This window comes from Mesocricetus auratus, unplaced genomic scaffold, assembly GCF_017639785.1.
Source record: "Mesocricetus auratus isolate SY011 unplaced genomic scaffold, BCM_Maur_2.0 Super-Scaffold_100003, whole genome shotgun sequence".
NCBI lineage: Eukaryota > Metazoa > Chordata > Mammalia > Rodentia > Cricetidae > Mesocricetus > Mesocricetus auratus.
In genome coordinates, this window is record NW_024429188.1 from 97,616,943 (window position 1) to 97,640,626 (window position 23,684).

Here is a 23,684-nt window from a genome sequence, read left to right on the forward strand (position 1 = left end):
TACATACATGCATACATTACATACATAAATATGCACAAACTGTTTACTTCCTTTTCCAGCTGTGGAATAAGGTGACCTTTCTATTCTCCTTGTGTGTCCAGCCATTCTTTTCTCTTCAGATTCTTCACATGACAACTGTGCATTATTCCTCTCCTGAGACCTTAGACCTCAATCCATCATATCCAGTAAGACAAATCTTTGATTCCCCTTCAAACTTCTATCCAATTGCCATCTCCCTCTGCTTATTTCAACTTTTAATTTAGGATTTTCAAGAAAGAAACACCCATATATCAACCATTCATCTTATTGAATTTTTCTGTGTACTAAGGTTTAAGCCCAGATCCTTGCGCATTCCATGCAAGCTCTATACCACTAAGCTACAACTCTAGCCCTTAAAGTTTTTTAGAGACCGACTATATCTTAACACAGACTGGCTTCGGAATTGTAGCAGTCCTCCTGACTCCGTTTCCAAAAATACTGAGGTGTGTGACCTGTGGTCAAATTTCCTGTAAATTTTGGGGTGTATGTGTATTTTCATGTGTGTGGGGGTGCATGTGCTCACGCATGTGGAAGACAAAGGACAACCTTGGGTATTGTTCCTCAAGCTGTCCCTGTCCAGCTGTATTTTGAGATAAGGTCTCATACTTACCAAATAGCCTAGAGTGACTGGCCAGTAAGCCCTAGGGAATGCACCTGTCTCTGCCTTCTCAGCACTGAGATTGCATGCATGCTCCACCACACCTGGATTTGTTTTATATGGGTGCTGGGTGTTAGTGTCCATGGCCCATTTAAACTTATTGAAAGAATAGTGAAGGGGCTAGGGAGATGGATCAGTGAATAAAGCACTTGCTATGCAAGCATGAGGAACAGAATATGGATCCCCATCACCCACATAAAAGCTGTGTAGGTGTAGCCGCCCACATGTAATCCCAGTGCCGACAAGGTGGAGACAGGGGATCTCCAGAGTGAGCCAGCTATCAGACTAGCAGAACCAGTAAGCCCTAGATTCAGCAAGAGGCTCTGGCTTAGTAAATAGGGTAGAGAGAGGTTCTTTACATCAACTTCTGGCCTCTCCATGAATGTGCACACACAACTGAGCATGCATATACACATACAAAAAAGAAAGGGTAGTTTACCTTTACAATGTTATCGCTTGCTCCCTAAGTTCTCTTCTGTTGTCTTTGTTGTTTGAGACAGGGTCTCATTATGTAGCCTTAGCTGGCCTGGAAATCTCTGTGTAGACCAGGCTGGTCTCAAACTCACAGACATCTGCCTACCTTTGCCTTCCAGGTGCTGCAATTAAAGGCATGCATCACCATGCCTGGTCTCCAAACTGATTTTTATCTTTCCCCTTAAGCCAGATCTTCCTTTTAAAATGTTTTTCTCAGTTAGGGGAGGACACTATTATCTACTCTGATATACAATCTAGAAATTGTCTCTTCTCTCTTACCTCCCACCTTCATGCCTCAGGGACATTTGCCTCCTAAGCATCCCTCAAGCGTGTCCTTCACTCTGACCACGCTTCCCCCATGCTGCCCACCAACCCAGCGCCACACAGAAGTAGTACATTATTAGGAAGTCGGGCTCTGGTCAGAATTTCTGTGTTCCAACTCCTTAGTCAGATAAGCCTGGCTTCATATTCTGTCTCTCATGTATTAGTTGTAAAAGTTTAGGCCAGTTACTTAAAATTTCTTTATTAAAAAACAACTTCTTTCCAGGCAGTGGTGGCTCAGGCCTTTGATCCTAGCACTTGGGAGACAGGCAGGGGGATCTCTGTGAGTTTGAGGCCAGCCTGGTCCGCAAAGCAAGTTCCATGACAGCCATAGCTGTTATAAAGAGAAACCCTGTCTCAAAAAACAAAAACAAAAAACCAAACCGGTAAAAAAGGCAGTTAAAGTAGGTACTATGTAAATTCTTAGCCCTTACTTTCGTCCTCTTCACAATTATCGCCAGCAGCAGCCTAATCTGAGCAGTCATAGTCTTTTGTCTGAATTACTATAACAATTTTTGAAATGGTCTATTTCTAGTCTTTAAAAATTTTACTTTATATGTATAGGTGCTCTGTTTGCATGTACATATGTGAACTGTATGTGTGTCTGGATGGTTGGGAGACAGTATGTAGGTGCTGGGAATTGAACTCATGTCCTCTAGAAGAGCAGCCAGTATTCTTTTTTTCTTTTCTTTCTTTGTAAAGTTTTATTTTATTTTTTTGGGTTTTTTTGAGGCAGGGTTTCTCTCTATAGCTTCATAGACCAGGACCAACATTCAGGAGTCAGAGGCAGGCAGATCTCTAAGTTTGAAGCCAGCCTGGTCTATACAGTGAGTTCCAGGACAGCAAGAACTATACATAATTAGAGACCCTGTCTTAAACCAAGCCAAAACAACAAAAAAGTAAACTCTTCTTATATTTCTTTTCCAATCTATAATTTCTTTTGCTAAGTTGGAGATCAAACCCAGTATCTTACCATGTTAGACGAGTACTCCACCCTGCACTACATCCTCAGCCCCCTAACTGGAAGGCTCTGTTCTACCAATAGCTAGCTGCTTGCTTTCCTTGTACTAAATATGCTTCCCCGTACTGCTGGGCACTTGCTTATTCTGTTAGTTCTTCCTCAAATGCCACTTTCCCAAATGCTCTTTGCTTTTATGTAGTCTACACTTCTTTATTCTTTAATGTTTTCCGCTCAGGGCTAGGGAGCTGGCTCAGTAGGTAAGAGCACTTGCTGGGTGAGTATGAGGGTCTGAGCTACAATCCTCAGCACTCATAAAAGGCAGGCATAGCAGTGTGTGCATCTGTAAACCCAGCATGGAGGGGCGTCAGAGATAGGGGATAACTGTAGCTTGCTGGCCACCATCCTAGACTCAGGTTGAGTAAAGAACCCTGCTTAAAAGGGTTATATTAGGCAGAGTAATAGGGCGGGACACTCCTCCTAGCACTACCTACACCCACATAATAACACACACACACACACACACACACACACACACTCACAAGTAATAGACTGTTTTGCTTTTGCAGAGGTCCAGGGTTCAGTTCCCAGAACCCATGTGATGGCTCATAACTATTTATAATTCTAGTTCCAGAGGATCCAACATCCCTTTTCTGACTTTTGAGGGCATCGGGCACACATACAGTACACATACATACAAAATAAATAAATCTACAAAGAATATTTCAATAAGACTTTGACATCTATAGATTTTGTTTCCTCCAGGAAGCTTTCTTTGCATTCATCGCTGTACTGTAATTCCTCCTCCTCCTAACTCCCAGGACACAAATCTCTTACACATTTCAAAGTTATGATTATCTGTCTGTGCTCCTGCTTGTTTTTTGTTTTCCTTCAGGGAATATGGCTCCAGTGTTCCATACGGGGACATTTAACATAATGTCCTACACTACCAGCTTAACCATATTCTACAGCTGTTGAGAAGCGGTCAAAAGTCAATCCTTCCATCTGTGCTCTTAGCCCCCTTTACTTCCAGCTTTGTTTCTTTACAGAACACCATCCCCTCTACTGGAACACTGCCATTGTTTACAAGCACAGCCTACTGTTTTCCACTAATAAAAATAAAACACAGCCGGGCGGTGGTGGCGCACGCCTTTATTCCCAGCACTCAGGAGGCAGAGGCAGGAGGATCTCTGTGAGTTCCAGGCCAGCCTGGTCTACAGATCTAGTTCCAGGACAGACTCTAAAGCAATACAGAGAAACCCTGTCTCAAAAAACCAAATCAAATCAAATAAAACACAACGTAACGAAGTCTTCCTAGGACCCAACAAGCACTGCTCAATAGCTGCTCTCTGTACTCAAGCAACCACCTTAGTAACATCTGACAGTGTTTTCCATGCTGCATAATGAATGCCGTATTATGCTGAAAATTAGCCTAACTCTTATCCCAAAGAAAGGTAAAGCAAACAAAACAAAAGGCAAAAGGAAGGAGGAACAAATCCAGAAGCATAAACAAAAGCACCAATAGTTTTTAGCATTAAAGTACCTGACAATGTGACTTCCCTGGCAAAGCCTAGTCAACTTCATGCTTTACTATGGGCTTCCCTTACACAGACACACTAAACAATATTAGTCCTGAAATGCCTTGGTTTGTCTCTGATGAACTACATTGGGAGAGGACACATGGATTATAGTGGAAAAGCACATCACTGTATTTTCCTGACAAAGAAAGCAGCCTACTAGCTCACCTTCTTCCCAGTGAGGACAGCTACACCACCATTCTCAATATGAGGCAAGTCCTGAGCAGAGACATAGAAAGAAGGTGGCTGGAAATATATGCTGTATGAGAAAGAGAAGAAAATTATAAGCACCTGTAACTACAATAGCCCCCCCTTAGCTTTATCAAAATGATGCCCATCCTGAATAAATTCAGGTACATTTTCCAGACAAAGTCTCTTGCCACTAGATCTTGGTGGCGACTTATTGAGAAGTGTTATAGATCAGTGGTTCTCAATTGGGTGCAACTTTAGCCCCATGGGACATTTGGCATTCTCTGGAGACATTTTGGGTTACATCAACTTACAAGGGGATGCAATTGTGTCTGGTAGTAGCTAGAAACAAGGATACTGCTGAACAGCCTAAGCTATATAGGACAGCCCTTTATCTCCAATAAGAATTATGTAGTCTTAAATAGCAACCAGTGGTGTACAACCTGAGAAACTAAGCTCTAGATGTAGAATCATTTCAAATTAAGCACAAAGACACCCAAGGCGCTGATATTCACATATTGACCCACATTAATTTTTCAGAATGCTGCTGCTGCCCAATGGAGCAAGGTATCTTGCTCCTAGATGCTTTTGCCTTAAATAACTAAGCTGGTGCGTTGGCATGTACCTAGAATCTCAACTACTCAGGAAGATAACCCAAGAGTATTGCTTGAACCCAGTAGCTTGGGGCCAGCCAGGGCAACAATGTAAGAACCCAAATAAAAAAAACTAGGTAAACATTTGTGATATATTATAAGTGGAGATAACTTAATTCAATTCAAAGTATGCATTCTGCTTGAAAATGGAGCATGAGGTAAAGATGAGGAAGGCAAGCACATTTTGGCATTTAGGTATTTATGTGTGGATGTTTTGTTGTCATGCATATCTGTACTCAAAATGGTGAGAAGAGGGTGTCAGAGTCCCTAGAACTGGATGGTTGTGAAACCACCATGTGATTGCTGGAAATTGAACATGGGTCCTCAGCAAAAGCAAAAAGTGTTCTAAAATGCCGAGCCATCTTTCCAGTCCAGATCTCTAAAATTTAGTTCAGCATCCAAGGACCATTAATGTGAAAAATACAAGAGCCCAAAGAACAGTACTGGTATTGAAAGACCTAAGGAATCCTTTAGAAGGAAAAAGCAGGACCTGTAGCTCTAATAATTGGGTTTTGTTTGCTTGCTTTGTACTTTATTTTATTATTATTGTTTAAAGATTCATTTATTTATTGTGTCTACAGTGTTCGGTCTGAATGTGTGCCTCCAGGCCAGAAGAGGGCACCAGATCTCTTTACAGACGGTTGTGAACCACCAGGTGATTGCTAGGAATTGAACTCAGGTCCTCTGGCAGAGCAGGCTGTGCTCTGAACCACTGAGCCACCTCTTCAGACACAGGTTACTACTCAAGCCAGTCTTGAACTCCTGATTATTTTACATCATCCTTTCAAATGCTGGAGTTTCAGGCATGCACCATCACGCCCAGCTAGCTCCAAGTGTCCTTTGTGCAAATATTCTGATAAGGACACTCCTCAATATAGTCTTCCTATCTACCCCTGCAATTGCAAATTGCAAATTGGCTTGGGGAGACAGCTCAGTTAAGTGCTTGCTGCCGAGACAATAAGGACCCAAGTCTATGCCCCAGAACCCACATAAAAAAGCCAGGCAAGGTGGCATGCACATGTAATCCTAACACTGGAGAAGCAAAGACAGGAAAATCCTTGGGGCTCAATGTCTATCCAGTCTAACCTATTTAATTGAGTACTGTCTCAAAAACAAGGTAGATGACAGCTAATGAATAATACCCATGGTTGACCTCTGACCTCTACATATATGCAGACATGTATGACTGTGAACATATACACACCTCAAAATAAAAAAGAATGCCATAAAATCAGTTTCCCTTGCTTTTATGAAAGTTGCCTAGGTATTTATTTAAAAAAATGACAACACTGGCTAAGCTAATCTCTAGCACAGAAATCTAACCTAAAGGCCTTAGAAATAGGAGTCCTAATATTTCACAGTTTAGCATTAACTGCTGATTATTGTAGTTTGGGGAACAACACTAGAATGCTCTTTGTTGCCTCTGAGCCTGACCAAGTATGTACAATAGCAGACTCCGATGCACAGCCTTCCTATTTACATCACTTGATGGTGACAAAACCTTAACCCGCTCCTTATGCTCAGTCACACACACACCTTCTCTCTTTTCCATTCCACTGTCTGAACTGCAGTGTCTTTGTGACATTTGGATCATCTGAAAACCACAATTCTTTTGAAAGAGGAGGTCGCATGTATGGCAGCTCAGGGTCTTCAGATACAATCAGGACCTTAAGACACAAAATGATACTTATCAGAGCTAAGCAATTTAAGAGGCAAATGTCAAACATGCACATTGGCTAAGTACTTGCACACTATACCCTCCATGCCAAGCAAAATAACATGCACCTTACCCTGGCCCCAGGATCCCGAGCCCGGATGGATCGGGCTGCAGCAAAAGCAGCAGTACCACCACCAATCAGCAGGAAAGGAACATGACTTGGTACTCTGACTTGAGGAGTTGACTCTCCCTCTGCAGCTTTAAGTAACAGAACAAGCAGAGTAAGTCACCTTAAAAGCTCTGATGACTCCTGTCCACTATTTCAAAAAGTCACCTTGCACTTGTCTTAATCTTTACATAAAATAAAACTAGCACACCCGTATAATCTTAAACTTAATGGGTTTAGGATATAGCTCAGTGGTAGGAAGCTTGCCTATCATGTCCAAGATACTAGGTTTGATAGCCAGAATTTTTCAAAAAACAAAGGGGTGCCGGGTGTTGGTGGCGCACGCCTTTAATCCCAGCACTCAGGAGGCAGAGGCAGGTGGATCTCTGTGAGTTCGAGGCCAGCCTGGTCTACAGAGTGAGTGAGTTCCAGGACAGCCTCCTAAACAATACAGAGAAACCCTGTCTCGAAAAACCAAAAAAAAAAAAAAGCCCAAAACACCAAACAATCTTCATAGCACCCTAGTGGGTGGGGGAAATTTTTTAAATGAATGAATGCAGGCCTCAGCTTCCCATATGCTAGGATTACAGATATACACCGGCATGCTTGGTTAGTTATTTCTCAAATATATTAGAAAGCATATATTAAAAAGGCCTCTGCCATTCTTATTTTTCTACTGACTACCAGGAAAATATCAAGTTCAGTTGCACCTTTTGTTAGCACTAAGGGCGAAACACCTAGGAGGTCAATTGGGGATTATTATACAATGTACACGAAGACGGCATTATTGAAAAAAGCAATACAAACTGCCTACCCAGAGCTACAGGGCCTATTAAAGGATTAAAATCATTCCTCTTTGAATATTCAAGTGAATTAAATGGAAGTGAAGGCTCTGTGCTATAGGAAAAGAAACAAATCTATAACAACTCAAAATTCCAAGGATTCAAGGACATATCACCAAAAAGGTTTACTCATTGGAAAGATGGCTTTTCTATCTTTTCCCATAGCTTTTCTTACCAAGCCTGCCTTTTAAAAAACCTATATAAAGGAAGACAGGTACCCCAATAATTTTACTCTAAAGCCTAAAACGCCATCCAAATACTTTAGGAAATTGCTCCCTGTTGTAGGATAAAACCATAATTTCCGGAAACTTACAATCTCACTGTCATACAATAAGATATTAGTAAATCATAATCCTTAATCTCTTTCCTTTATTTAGTCTCAAATCACATAGAAGAGACATGGGGGAATACTTACTAGATGCAATGGCCCTTCTCTGTTTCTCTTCTGGTGTGAGTCCTAACCCTGATATTCTTTCATTATATCTTCTTTGGTCTTCTTTTATAGTCTTGTAGGCCTGTAGATCCAAACATGGAGACAGTTTATTTCATGACACAATTAACTCAGACATAAGCTAATACCATTTCAACTAAATGAGAAGCTTTTGTCTACACTGAGGTTCCTCTATGCCAAAATCACTAAGGCAAAGTTTTCTTTTCCAGTACTGGGGATAGAACCCAGAGCTTCATGCATGCTAAGCAAGCACTCTACCACTGAGCTATATCCCCAGCCCAAAGTTCTTTTCTCAAGAAATCTAACTATCCAGTGTGCACATATTTGGTGAGGAAAGAATACTTGAAAGCAGATCAAAATATATGTTTCAGATATTCTGAAACTCTTGGTAAGCAACTCTTTTGATATCAAACCCAAAGTAGAAGAAAAGGAAATGTAATGTTAATGTTAGTAAGTATAGAAATGACTACAGTACAGGAAGGGCTTTAAACTATGCCGGGTGCTAGTTATAAAATCAATCCACATGGGGAATATATCTTCTTGGTAGTTGTTTCAGAGTTTGCCAGGAACTGAGATACGTGGCTAGGTGTATCCTATTGTTAAAATGTAACTCATCTTCCCAGCAATAGCCTTTTCTTTTCCTAAACTAAGAAGGCATGGGTCTCACTTAGAAACATGACACATTAATAATTATTAAGGGCCAAACACCATCTTCATTAAACACCTGTTTTATTTCAAATATACTTTTTGAAAAAGATTTACTTATTTATTATGTATACAGTACTGTGTCTGTATGTATCCCTCCAGGCCAGAGGACAACACCAGATCTCATTACAGATGGCTGTGAACCATCATGTGGTTGCTAGGAATTGAACTCAGGTCCTCTGAAAGATCAGCTAGTGTTCTTAACCACTGAGCCATTTCTCTAGCTCCTCAAATATACTCTTTCCCCTACACTTTCAAATTAAGGAAAGATATCTAAGTATTAGGACTAGTTTCTGTTATTTCTCTTTCTTAACATACAACACCAGGGTTTTTAAGTGACTTTTACCCTATTTTTAAAATATTTACATGCTGAAGATCACCCATGGCCTTGTGCATATCAGGACACTGAGCTACATTCCCCAGCGCTGATAAAAGAGTTAACCAGCTGAGGTAACACACTATTAATCCTAGCACTTGGGTGAAAAAGGCTTGCAGACTTATGAGTTTGAGGTCAACCTGGTCTACATGAGTTCTAAGCAAGGCTACAGGGTGAAACCTTGATTTCACAAATAAATAAACAAGCAAACAAATCAATAAACATATTAATAAGTGGAATTTAAAATGGGCTGTGTGTGGTAGGATAAGCCTTTAATTCCAGCATATGGCAAGAAGAGACAGGCTGGGGGCTAGAGAGACGGCTCAGCAGTTAAAAGCACTGACTTCCAGAGAACCCAGCCCAGCACCCACATGGCAACTCACGCCTGTCTATAACTCTAGTTTCAGGAGACACCGACACCCATGGCAAACAAAGGCACATAAAAATAAAACATAAAAATTTAAAAAACAAATGAACATGAAAATAAAAAAATATAAGCCGGGTGTTGGTGGCAAACGCCTTTAATCCCAGCACTCGGGAGGCAGAGGCAGGCAGATCTCTGTGAGTTCAAAGCCAGCCTGGTCTACAGAGTGAGTTCCAGGACAGGCTCCAAAGCAATTCAGAGAAACCCTGTCTCGAAAAACTAAAAAAATAAAAAATATAAATTTTTTTAAAAAAGGTATGCATCACTACACCCAGCCATGCTCTTCAAAAAGAGAGAGAGAGAGGTTGGCCTCTGTGAGTTTGAGACCAGCCAGAACTATATACAATGAGACCTTGTCTCAAAGATGTTCAAGGACAGCCTGGTCTACAGAGTGAATTACAAGACAGCCTCCAAAACAATACAGAGAAACCCTGTCTCGAAAAATAAAAATGTGGTAGACAAGCATGACTTTTTTTGAGATAGGTTCTCATGTAGCTTAGGATCACCATGAACTTCTGATCTCCTGTCTCCACCTCTCGCATTCTGGGATACAGATGTGCATCACTATGTCTGTCTGACTGTAACACTTCTGGAGATCAAACCCAGGACTTCATATTGCTAGGCCAAGCACTCGATCAACTGAGTTATAGTCCTAGCCCAAGTATGTCTTCCTTTTTTTTTTTCCTTTTTTGGTTTTACGAGACAGGGTTTCTCTGTATTGTTTTGGAGGCTGTCGGTCCAGCCCGGCCTCAAACTCACAGAGATCCTTCTGTCTCTGCCACCCGAGTGCTGGGATTAAAGGCATGCGCCACCACTGCCCGGTTCCAAGTATGTCTTCTAATCACAATATTTTTGTTCTTTTGTATCCTACATGGTCAACAAGATAAAAATTTAAGTGACCAAAACAAAACAAAAATTTTAATGACCATATCTCAAATGAAATCTCAGATTAATTAATTTTATAAATAAGGACAACTAGAGCAAGAATCATAAAATATATTTATTCTAAGAATATTTCTATGAGGCTGGGATGCGACTCCATGGTGGAATGTTTGGCTAGCAAGCACAAGGGCCTGGTTTGGAAAACTATCACACAAAAGTAAACTAATAAAGAAAAAAGACTTTCTATGACTACTTTACAGAGCAGCTCATTAGGTGACAAACTGCAATTGGGAAGCCTAACTCTGCGAAGTGATTAAATGGATGGTTTACTCTTATCGCCAGAAATGAACAGGAAATAGACTAGGACTAGGCTCATATTGACAGGGTCATCCAGAAATGGTTTGAGCCATTCTACAACTCCTGATGTTTTTACAAATGAAAGTAGTGGAGCAGGGAAGGTTTAGTAGGGAAAGGGCTAAATTAAGGTTAAATGTGGATATACAGCTTTAAGCTCAATGTTCTAAAGTGAAAGTTAGTTTAAATACCCTCTAAATAACAAATTACATTCCCCAAAGGGTTTCTGCATTCCTAATTTAAAGATATTTCCAATGGGGGGGCAAATACATCTCAGGCTAGGAAATATTAAAATTTATAAAAATATTAACTGAGGCAATCTTTCTAAACAGGAAGGAATTTGAAAAGAAAGGTCATTTTCTGAGGCAAAATGATTCTATCATTTGAATAGTGGTGAAGGGCCCAAATATTCAACCTCATTAATTATTCTAAAGGCCATTTTGGGCTGGTTCACTGAAACTCATAAAGTACTGAGATTAAAGGACCTACCTGAGGTACTAGAGGAAGTCACTAGCAAAAAACTCACATGGATGCTAATCAGCAGTTTGGGTTTGTATCAAGCAGCAGATGCTACCATTCAGATCAATGTTTTTCAAACTGGTTGGAACCCATTAGAGGGTATTGCAATTTAGTTGTAGGTTAGGATCAGCATTAGTAGAGGGAAAAGAGAGGAGATTAGTAGCTTATATCCAACCCAGTAAGAATAACACTGGTTAAAACTCACAGAATTTTATGTATTTGTAGCTTTACGGGTTGCAAGATAAATTGCATTTTCTTACTGTTGATCATGGTAAAGTGTTTCTTTAAAGCCAGTGGGGCATAGAGGACCTTAGTATGAATTACTGAAGAATTAATTATTGTCAAATTAGAAACATTTCTTCAAGTGAAAACAGTTGCTGAAAGGGATATTGCTTTTTTGGGTTTATTTTTAAAGATTTATTTATTTAGGGCGTGAACAATATTGTGGGTTCACCCCTACAATTATGTATAAAGTATTCTATCTGCATGTCTGCCTCCAGGCCAGAAGAGGCACCAGGCCTCATTACAGATGGTTGTGAGGCACCATGTGGTTGCTGGGAATTGAACTCAGGACCTCTCGAAGAACAGTCAGTGCTCTTAACCTCTGAGTTCTCTCTCCAGCCCCATGGAAGGGATATTGTTAAGGACTGAATTTCTCAATTCCCATGCTGAAACTCTAACTGCCAGGGTGACAGAATCCAGAGACAGGAGTGGTGATGAGTTGGATAGGGCTTTTACAAAAGGAGGCACCAGCACTACCTCATTTGTTTCAACACTGCCCTGCCCGCATGCGAGGACACAGTAAGTAAGGTGAAGGGCTGGGTACATGAATGTCATCAGGAAAACCTGCACTAGAAACTTAACTTTGTCTGACACTCATTCTAGACATTCCAGTCTTCAGAACTGAGAAAATAAATGCCTATAATCAAAATCATTTTGTGGTATTTGGTGATGACAGTCTGAGAAACAAATATAAGCACTTTATTGTTGTTGCATTTGTTTGTGTGAGTGTCACAGTGTGCATATGGAGGCCAGAAGACAAGAACTGTGTTTCTTGCTCTCCATCATGTAGGTCCCAGGAATCAAACTCTGCTTGTCAGACTTGGCGATAGCACCTTTACTGACAGGCCCCTTTACTAAAGTATCTCACTGGCCCCTCACCATATAATTTGCAGCCATAGACATCTCACCAAATCTAGACACTGATTTTAAGTTGTTTCTCTTATGTCTAGTATCAATTTCACAGAAAAATTTTATGCTGTTTGATAGCAACTTTTCAACTATTTAAAATATGAAACAAAAATATACAGAGTAGTTTGATATAGACAAAAGCTTATCATTTAACCTGTGCTCATTATAACAGGTTTATTACCACCAGTGTTGGACAAACAGGGGGCAATGAAGCATTTAACTAAATGACTTGAGAGAAATTTGTGCTTCTTAGAGATTTCTAAGACAGGCGAAAGCTACAGTGGGCAGCCCATCTTGTGGCTTGGCATCGAGGGTATCTATCTGCATGATCAACTCTGTGGGGGCAGGCCATCCAACTCTGGTCAGCATCACAAACCAAAGGCTTAACAGATTTAAATCACTATTAACATATCTAATGCAAACCCTTTGAAATTAGCTTTGAATAAATGGGGTGGAAGTGATGAGGAAAACTAAAACTGTGAAATGGAAGTTAAGGCTCAAAGGATAGTATCTTAATCATCAATGAGAGGTGTTTAAGAAATCACCATACATGAATGCTTCAGTCATTATTTTGACCAAATTAGAGGTAAAAAAGGGACACTGCCAAATGAATTTAGTCTGAAGTAGAGCCTGTGATGTGGGTGGTTTGGGAAAATACTCTAATCTTCATGGTTTTCAGGACCTAGTCAAAAGCATTCAATAAAAGGCCTTTTCACAGTAAAAGCTGAGTTGATTGCCTCTCACAAAACAGAAAAATTATATTTTACCTAAAATCATTCAAAGTTGATGGTGCTCAAGTTCCCTTTATTTACTTATCCAACAGTTATTGAGACTGTCTTGTTAGACATGCAGTACTAAAGCACAACATAATTTAGCAGGGTAAAAAAAGCACAAATTTGACTAACGTTTCAAAGAAAAGGTTCATATAAGGATTTGGCTCTAAATGTATGTGTTTAGACTGGTCTAGCATAACTTTAGAGGTTTGAAAAATAAGAGGTGAGAACTCTCTAGTGCCTGACAATGTCCCTTTAGCAAATGTCTAGAGAAAACACATGCTGTGAATATTGTACTGTATTCTATGAACCAAGTTATTATTAGTGCCATGATTTCACCCACCCTATCCCCAAACATATTTTAGTATGAGCATCTTACATAATAAACTCCTGCCCCAGTCACTGTTGCTCCTACAATTAAGAAGTATACTAGGCTGCTGCCATCTTTCCCAGAAGCACCTGTAGACGCTAGTGATCTAGAAGGGGATCCTAGGAGATGACACTGCACAACTGTAGGTAAACATAAGGCCAAGAAGGAGACAAAAGGAAATAGAAAAGGCACTAAGTATTAGTGAATAAACATTTAATGCTAATGCAAATGCACAGCAGTACTTTGGTTACTGTGCTTAAAAAATGAAAAGAAACAAATTTAAAAGCTGCTCCAGGATTGGAGGAGGCCTCTTCCTCAAAGTAAATCAGGCAGATTTTTATCTATTTCTTGCTCTGATTTGACTTACAACTGGGAGGAGCTGGCTACTCTTTCTTGTACATTTTGGAGTCAGGTTAAGGTATAAGAATATACCCCGCACTGGGTAGTGGTGGGTCACACATTTAATCTCAGCACTTGGGAGGCAGAGGTAGGTGGATCTCTGAGTCCAAGGCCAGCCTGATCTATCGAGTGAGTTCCAGGACAGTCAAGGCTGCGCAGAGAAACTGTGCCGAAAAAAAAAAAGAAGAATATGTCCCCCCTTAACCTAGTGACAGAGGAACAAAAATGATTTATTAATATCAGCCGAGAAAGAACTAAGATTGTAATGGTACCCAACCATTTGTTCTTAGTGTGTAAAGCAAACAGCTTTCTTTGATCAAGGATGTTAGTAGGCATCGTCACAGTCAATTCACGAAACATTACAGGGTTCACTTTTAGCTGGGTCTGCTTAGTTACAGTATACTCTGCCAAGCTGAAGAAAAACAAAACACCCACAGAATAAATCCTCTGTGACCTGCTAAGATGTTCAGTTCTTTCAAGGAGATATAACCATGCTAACAGTGTGCAGCAATTAAATACTGTATCTCAGCTCCCCAAAACTCCATTCTACAATTGGAGATCCTACACCCATTTCTATAACTAAGTTTTTGAGTGAGATTCAGGAATTTAGTTTTTCTTTTAGGAATGTTTAATATTTTTATTGAAAGTTGTGTTTTAAATAATCAATCTCAAGTTTAAAAAAAGTCTTTAAAAATCAACAAATACATTAAAATCTGACATTGTGCTTAGGACCTGCAATGAATGTTGACTTTGTTTACAGGTTACTTCATCACAAGCAAAAGGACAACAAGTGTGATTCTGTGGGTTAGTCAAGCCTCAGGAAACAGCAGTTTTCAAGCAAAGAATAAAAAGACAGTTTGAAAAGAACAAAGATCAATCAACACGTGAGTAAGTTATCAGTCATTCCCAAAATCAGCTCCCACAGACATTTTAAAGAAGGCCTTTGTAACTTTGCCTACAGGAGAAAGCAGAATTAGTTGCAATAGTTTTAAAGCAGCGTAGTACTAAGTCTACCAATGGGAGCTGTCTGGCAGCTTCTTTACTCAAGCTGCTTTTTACTTACATATGCACCAGCTCCTATTGTTGACAAGCCCACAATAAGGACTAACACAGAATTATCGATTTTGCCCCCCGATGAACCAGAGCTAGCCATTTGTCTTGCCATCTGGAGGTCTAGAGGAACACGCCATCGCTGGAACAAGTTGCCTAAAGGAACACAATTTGTTAACATACACACACAAATAGAATAGTTAACACATGTTTAAGATTAAACATCAATGTACTGCAGAAATAAAGAATTATACCTTGGGCTGTATGCTGTTCACTGTTCTATGATCAAGAAAATATAATCAAAACTGTACACAAATACTACAGATATTTATATATAACCTATGATAATGGAACTTTCTTTTGAGACAGGGTTGAGCTTTGTAGCCCAAGCTGGTTTCAAACTTTGATCTTGCTAAGCCTACACAATCATACCAAGCTTAGCTGTTGGAGTTCTCAAGAAAACAATTTAAATGTTATCCAATGAGAACATTCATTGGATACCCAGCTTCCAAAAAAGTTGATTTAAAAATGAGCAGTTAGTTCATCAAATATAAATAATATATATAATATATAATATCTTTACAACTTCACCATAAATGAAGTAAACACCAAGATAACTAGCTCAGCAGATAGTTATCCCTCAGTAGCTATGGAACTTTGAGTCCAGATCCCTAGAAGGAACTAAGATTCACACATGTTCAAATACCTTAGAGAAAGAATATGGTGCAGAATTTGTATACAACCTATGCTTATCATCACATATACTTTAAACCATATCTAAATTACTTATAATGATTAATATAGTACAAATAGCTGCTATACTATATTGTTTAGGGAACATAACAAAAAGAAAAGGCTTGTACATGTTCAGTACAGACAAAGCTTTAAGTTCTATTTATCTATCTATTTTGGTTCATTTATTTATTTGTTTGTTTATTTATTTTGGTTTTTCAAGACAGGGTTTCCCTGGAACTCCCTCTGTAGACCAGGTTGGTCTCTGACTTACAGAGATCTGCCTGTCTCTGACTCACTGAGGACTGGGCTTCACCATGTAACCTGGTTTGGTTTACTTGTAGCTCACTAAGTAGTCTGCCTCCCAAATGTCATCATGTCTGGTTTAAAAATACTTTTGGTTAGTAGCTGGCCCATCCATGGATGTGAAGCCAACAGATACAGAAGGCTAAAGATATACAAATTTCACCACAGGCTACCCGGGACACTATGATACCCATTTCAGGAACAATCTACATGGCTCAAACCTTGCTAATTACAACCCTGGAACACAGTTCTGTCGTGTGTGAAAAATAATATGTCCTAGAAGGAAGAAACATTAAAGATCAAAAGGAAGTCAGAACAAAAATTTCATAATTAACTTAACTTTTCATAATAACTGAACTTATATATTCCAGAATGACAAAATGTAGTGTCTACCAATGTCTTGCAGTTTCTTGGAGAACATAACGCAGTCGTTTTTTATATTAGCACTCTGTAATAATCATATGATCATGACATGCTATGAACATGAAAATGTGACACATTTGCAGATTTCTTTTTTCCTAGTGGATGCTGACATTTTCAGATGAGGCATGGCAATGGCATGGCCTTAGTGCCTTCTCAGGGATTATACCTCATGGGTGGTTCACTGATGATAGGATAACGATTATTTCCAGCTGTGTAGACAGGCTGGAGTGTGTGACAATTAATTCTGCTAGTACAAAACAGCCCTCAAAATACACAGGACTATGTTGCAATAAAATTTTACTTATAGCCACTAAAACCTAAGTTTTATATAATTCTTAAGTATCACAATATTGTCTGTTACTAAGGTTTTCTTGGCCCTTTGAAATATATAAACCCTGCTGGGTGTGGTGGCTCACACCTATCATCTAAGCACTAGGGAGGCTGAAGCAGGAGGGCTGCTGCAAATCCGAGGCCAGGCTGGGTTGCAGTATGAGAATGTCTCAAAACACCTACAAACTATAAAAATAAACAAATCAAGTCATGACATGGTGGGCCATGCCTATAATTCTAATTCCAGCACCGGAGAGGGTAAGACTGCATGATTCTAAATTGAAAGATAGGATGGACTATGTAGAGGTCCCAGATTAACTCAGGCTACAAAGAGACTGTCTCAAAAAATAAAAATACATCAATATGAAGTAAAATCCACCCCACTGTGTAGTACACAAAAGCAGGAGCTATCTGATCATGTTTGGCTGGGTATGTACACTTTGCTCTAGAGCACTGATTCTCCTGCCCCCCCCTGTGGATTCCAGCGTTAGAAGTTAAGATTTTGAGCTTGGCAGCAAGTGCCTTTAACTGCTAAGCCATCTCAGCTGACTCTTTTTTTGGGAGAGTGTCTCCTTAGGCAGTCCAGGGGAATCCTTCCACCTTAGCCTGATGAATACTAGAATTACAGGCTTGGGCCACCACACAGGGTACTCATCTCCATTTCTAATAAGGTCCTGAGTGATGATGACACTAACCTTGCAAACAGGACACTCTATGGAAAAACCATAGATCTAAAGGCTGATAATGAAATATCATCCTGACTAGGTTTTAAAAGACAAGGAGAGTCCTGCCATGGTGGTACATGCCTTTATTCCTATCAGTTGGGAAGCGGAGGGAGGTAGACCTTGGTTGAGTTCAAGGTTAGCCTGGTCTACAAAGGGAGTTCCACATTAGCCAGAGCTACATAGTTATGACCTGGGTATTAAAGGAAAACAATACAAAAACAAAAACAAACATACAAAAAAAAAAAAGAGAGAAAGCAGAGCCAGGCCTGGTAGACCAGGCCTGCAATCTCAGCTACTCCTCTAGGACTGAGAGAAATTTATATTATCCAGGCCTTTCCAGAAACACATTCATATGCTGAGGCACTTAGGAATCCCAAATGATATGCTCTTAAAACTTGATTCCAAGCCGGGCATTGGTGGCGCACGCCTTTAATCCCAGCACTCGGGAGGCAGAGGCAGGCAGAGCTCTATGAGTTTGAAGTCAGCCTGGTGGTCTACAGAGCCAGTTCCAGGACAGCCTCCAAAACAATACAGAGAAGCCCTGTCTCGAAAAACAAACAAAAAAATCAACCCTTGCTGGAATTTTAGAAGAGTAAGAATGATAACTATAGTATATTATGAACCATTCTTACAAAAGGCACAAAAGAAGAAAAAACATTTTAGATAACAGAAAAAAATTCACTGGGAATTTAGTATGTGCCAAAAACTGGACAGGATGCTTAGGACACAGGAACAGATAGGACAAACTCGGAGTCCTTTGGTTTAGGAGGGGGAATTAATCACTGTTATTCTGAATATGAGAAACTACTCTTGACGCAAATCACAAGAGAATCAAGGTTGCTGAGTTTATTTTTCTTAATCCTTAAGTCAGTAGAAGAGAAAAACAAGAGTCACTACTCATCTAAAACAATTATTGCCCAAATTTACTTGATCATATGAATTCTAAGAGTTTGCTAAAATACAGATTCCAGAACTCTATCCAGGAGAATTTTATTCTCATTCCCAGGAGTCTCTTTTGCAGATTCCAGAGTAGATTTGGTTTTTATCCTTTACTCAATTCATATAACCAGGCAACTTTGGGAAGTATGACCTAGAAGAATGTTAACACACACAGCAACTCCCTCAAAACATTTTTTAAAAAATCTAACTTATTATCTGATTATAGAAAAAACTATCCTGCCAAAGATTTTCTTCTGGAAAGCCTTGATTAGGTAGGATGAGTAGAGAAGACTCATATAGGCTTTCAAAAGATGCCACCAAGCACTCTAAAGGCTAAGACAGAGGGACCACATCCAGACCAAATTTAGCTGCATAGTTGCGGGGTGGGTGTAAAAACCAGAATACATAACAAGATTCTGTCTCTAATACCAAAAAAAAAACAATCAGTGTGCCATTTAGCAGTGTCAATAATCTAGGATTCTGGATCACAAGGAGTTCAGCTTCTTCTTTAAAGAAGAAAATATTCAGGTCAGATGAACACCTAGTGTTAAACACCTTTAAACCCCAGCATCCAGGAGGCAGAGTCAGGCAGACCTCTATGAGGCCAGCCGGGTCCACATAGTGAGTTCTAGGACAACCAGAGCTGCATAGATCCTGTCTCCAAAAAAATTGCTATAATTTCAAATAAAGAAAAGAAAGTCAAGCTGAGCATTGGTGGCACACACCTTTTATCCCAACACTTGGGAGGCAGAGGCAGGCAGAGCTCTATGAGTTTGAAGTCAGCCTGGTCTGCAGAATGAGTTCCAGGACAGCCAAGGTTGTTATACAAAGAAACCCTGTCTCAAAAAAATCGTCAAATATTTGAACTTTAGGTCAGTTTGATCACAATGGACAAAATAACACTTGGGGGATAAAATATTACAGAACACAAAATATCTATTATCCATCCCTTCTCATTAATGGATGCAGACACAGAGTTATGGCTTAGTTACCTTCAATCAGTTCTGGAAAGAGGCAGAAAATCCAAATAAGGCAGAGTGGCAGCTATTGAGGTTTCAAGACAAAAAAAGCAGAGTATAATGGAAATTATCCTAACAGTGGTGAGATATAGATAGTTTCAAGGCAGGCTCAAGGTTTACTAAAACAAGAAAAATAAAAGCAAAAATGAGGTTTTCTGTAACAACCTGGCAAAGTATGGGGGGCGGATAAAAGAGAAGGAAGTGATATATAGACTCTTGTCCACCTCTGTGAAACCTTATCTGGCAGATGCCGCTATGTGAAAAAGAAATCAGATTAAAGGCCATAGGCAATTGAGCCATAAATCTATTAATTCCTATAGTGAAAGCATCATGATTTCTTTTTGAAATTGTAACCATCCCCCCACTCTTTTAAAGCAGGTGATGTCATCCTCAGATTCATGGCCAAAGGACAAAGAATTGTGTGCAAAGATGGATGGGTATGTCAGGAAGCCATAGTATTTTCACAGGAGACTGCCTTCAAACAAAGCCATGCAGTGGGGAAAAAAAACTTTTCTTTTTTGGTTTTTCAAGACAGGGTTTCTCTGTGGCTTTGTAGACTGTCCTAGAACTAGCTCTTTGTAGATCAGGCTGATTTCCCACTCACAGAGATCCACCTGCCTCTGCCTCCGGCGTGAGCCACCAACATGTTGGGGGGGGATGACTTTAAGTCTGCATTTTTTCAACACTTCTAATACTGTAATCAAATGAGTATTTAATTATGAACTTTTGGTTAGACAGCAGGATTCTGGTAAAAGCTATGTATCAAGCAAAATAAAAACACAATATTAGAAAGGCTAATATCTTCAGGGTATCTAAATTTGTATAAATTTCTTCACAATTTTTATACAGTACTACCATTTCCATGCGCAGAATATTTACTGGGATTTTAGGTACACCAGAGGGTTTTGTTGATGTTTATCTGTCTTTGCTAAAACAAATTTTTAAATTCTAAAAGAAGTACTTCCTAGGACATAACTCAGCTAACAATTTTTTTTTGAGACAGGGTCTCAGCTGTGTAGCCATGGCTGGCCTAGAACTTGCTTTGTAGATCAGTATGGCCTTGAACTCTGCCTGCCTCTGCCTCCAGAGTGCTGGAACTAAAGGCATGCTCTCCAGACACCCAGCAGATAACACCTATTAAGAAACATTTTGATTCATAGCAAATGGACATACTTTCCAAACACATTTGCAAAGATCCTAACAATCAAAGTATTTTCCACTTATTTCTAAATGACTCAAAAGGCATGTGTACATCACAAAAGCCTCAATAATAACATGATATTATAAGTATAACTACCCCAGGATGATTTTAAAAATTCATTGATTTTTAAAATGTACCTTGTAAAAGGGGGTCATTCATTCCCACAAATCTACATAGGTTGAAAATAAGCTGACTTAAACCATGCTCAGATAAACCCGTGGATATCGAATGTACAATGGGCCAATTCCTGGAAAGAGAACCTAATTCACGCTTAACTGTTTCAGGTCAAACTTTGGGAAGTAGGGTAGGGGTGTAGCAATAGATTAGGGGCCTAGAGACCGGCAGAGTGGTTTTAGTTCTACCTATTAATTATGTGACCTTCTGCAAGTAATTTCACCTCTCTGTTCCTCAATTTATTATCCATAAACTGAGTGGGCTGATGTTTACCACAAAATCCCTTCCAGCTCTAAAGTTTAATGAGACAACTTGCCAGAGAGCAAATATAGTGTGTTCTAAAAACTTTCATTGAAGCATGTAAGACTATCAGGAATTGCACTGTCTGGGCGTCTCAAATCAATTCTGAGCTAATACTCTCCGTGTCTGATGTACAACTGAGTCCTTACTGGTTTCCACATCGTAGAGCATTCAAATCTACAACTCTCATTAGGAATTTTGGAAGGTAGAGCGATTATCTGATTTACAGGAGAAACTTGGGGATAGGGTTGTCACAACCAATAAATGACAACGTCCATCTGACCTCAATGCTTTAAAAGGGCAAGGTGGCAGCGAGGGGCAATATGGTGTGGCCAAGCGTTCTATCATTCCCAAATTGCAAAGACTCCAAAGACAAGGCCTCACACTGACTTCTGAGGTTCAAATGTCTTGAAGGTCAGGTCGGCATAAACATGCTGATTCCTCAACTTGCAAACTCTGGGCTCCTATCCCGCCAATTTGCAAATTCTTGTTAAGTTTTTTTTTTTGAAGGACTAGAAGCTCTGCGAGAAACGGGGAGCCTAAGGCCCGTAGGCCGTTGGACTTTGAAGTAGGGTAAGGGGTTGTCCCAGACGGGTCAGCTAGTCACCTGGAAGCCGGTTCCTCTGTCTCGACCTCTGCACGCACACTGTCCGCACCAAGGGCACCAGTTTCTGCTTGAAAGCACCCGCCAGGCCTCCACACCGGAACATTTTGGCAACCGCTACTCGGAACCGCTCCTTCCTTTTCTTCTCACACACCGTAGAATGGGTCAAACACCATGGGCTCGGGCCCGCTCCCCCTCCCGTCACACGCACACTACGCAGGCTCCTCCTCCCAGCCCCGAGTGGACATTGGATGGAGAAACCGGCCCGCTAGAGCCGGGAAAAAGGCAGTGAGGCTGGAGACCTACTGCGCAGGCGTAATACTCAGCGCCGCATTGCAATTGGTCCCACGGCCATGAGGTTTGCGCATGCGTTCAGCTACCCACGTGCTCTGCAACGATCCGGCTCCGCCTCCGAATTTACAAGTTTCCGCGAGTTAGTGGCTTTGTATTAGGTTGAGCGGCTTAGGAAACCAGTCCAAGGAGAGACTTGTGCCCGGCGGCTGTGGGTGGTGCTACCGTAGTGTAGGTGATGGGGACTGATAGTATGTCATAAAAACTGACTCCTGAACTTTGTGTGTGTGTGTGTGTATGTGTGTGTGTGTGTGTGTGTGTGTGTGTGTGTGTAAACTTCCATCTTTTACAAGTAACTGGCACTTTCTCATGCAGCCCTTGGGGGCGGGGCCAGTGTACTTCCTCTGTTCTTTCTCTGCAAGTAGTGATAAGACCAGTAAGTGTGATGGAATCAAATTTGCACTGTCAAATGAATTTGGTCCTAATCTTTTTGTTGTTGTTGTTTGAGACAAGCTTTCTCTGTGTAGCTTTTTTGGAGCTTGTCCTGAAACTCACTTTGTAGACCAGGCTGAAGTCAGACTCAGAGAGATCCGCCTGCCTCTGCCTCCAGAACACTGGGATTAAAGGTGTGTGCCACCAACGCCCAACCTGGCCCTAATCTTTTTTTTTATTTACTTTTCAGTTTAAATTTAGATAAGAAACAAGGTTGCTTCACAAGTCAGTTCCAGGTCCCTCTCCCTTTCCCTCCCCTCCTCCTGTGCCCCCCACCCCCCATTATCCCCTCATTTCCCCAGGGAGGGTGAGGCCCTCCATGGGGGTGTCCATAGTCTGCCATTTCATACAGGGCAGGGCCTAGACCCTTCCCCAAGAGTTCAGGGTGAGAGAGGGCCCTAATCTTTTTAAGTGATGAAATTTTATTTTTCAGCCGGGCAGTGGTGGCGCACGCCTTTAATCCCAGCACTCAGGAGGCAGAGGCAGGTAGATCTCTGTGAGTTTGAGGCCAGCCTAGTCTACAAAGCTAATTCTAGGACGGCCAAGACTACCCAAAGAAGCCCTGTCTATGAAAAAAAAAAGATTTGTTTTACTTTATGTGTATGACTGTTTTGCTTGCATGTTAGTCTGGCACCAACTGCACACCTGGTGTCCTCAGAGGTCAGAAGATGACATCAGATCCCCTGGAACTAGTGTTATGGACAGTTGGCCCTGTAGGTGCTGAGAACTGAACCCCAATCATCTGCAAGAACAAGTGCTCTTAACCACTGACCCATCTTTCCAGTTCTCATAAGTGACATTTTTTAAAATCTAGATCTACTTTGGGGGATAAATATTGAAAACATCAATGCAAAATAAAACAAGTGTATTTTATATTTAAAGACATAGGTATTGCTCCTTGTTATTTCTAGAAACCCAGAGTATACAGAGGGACTGAGACAAGAGGAGCACTTGAGCCCACCAGTTTGGGGCTCAGCTTGGAATAACACAGTGAGATCCAATATCTCTCTCTCTCTCTCTCTCTCTCTCTCTCTCTCTCTCTCTCTCTCTCTCTCTTTCTCTCTCTCTCTCTCTCTTCCTCTCTCCCTCTCTCCCTCTCTCTCTTTGGTTTTTCGAAACA

The 23,684-nt window shown here is 40.6% G+C and overlaps 1 protein-coding gene across 2 annotated transcripts in view; it reads right to left on the reverse strand.

Annotated features, from left to right (window-relative positions):
* Positions 1-22,060, reverse strand: part of Aifm1 (apoptosis inducing factor mitochondria associated 1) — a 35,855-nt gene extending 13,795 nt beyond the window's left edge. The window contains exons 1-6 of one of the 2 annotated variants that reach the window (XM_005076851.4): positions 21,785-22,060; positions 13,589-13,719; positions 7,950-8,049; positions 6,660-6,784; positions 6,406-6,536; positions 4,196-4,286 (exon numbers count right to left, since the gene is read on the reverse strand). In XM_005076851.4, the coding sequence (XP_005076908.1) occupies positions 4,196-4,286; positions 6,406-6,536; positions 6,660-6,784; positions 7,950-8,049; positions 13,589-13,719; positions 21,785-21,887 (681 nt within the window). In that variant the 5' untranslated portion in view covers positions 21,888-22,060. Of the gene's footprint in view, positions 1-4,195; positions 4,287-6,405; positions 6,537-6,659; positions 6,785-7,949; positions 8,050-13,588; positions 13,720-15,041; positions 15,185-21,784 lie in introns of both variants that reach the window. The other variant, XM_005076850.4, reaches the window with a different exon arrangement.
* Positions 22,061-23,684: the final 1,624 nt, after the last annotated feature.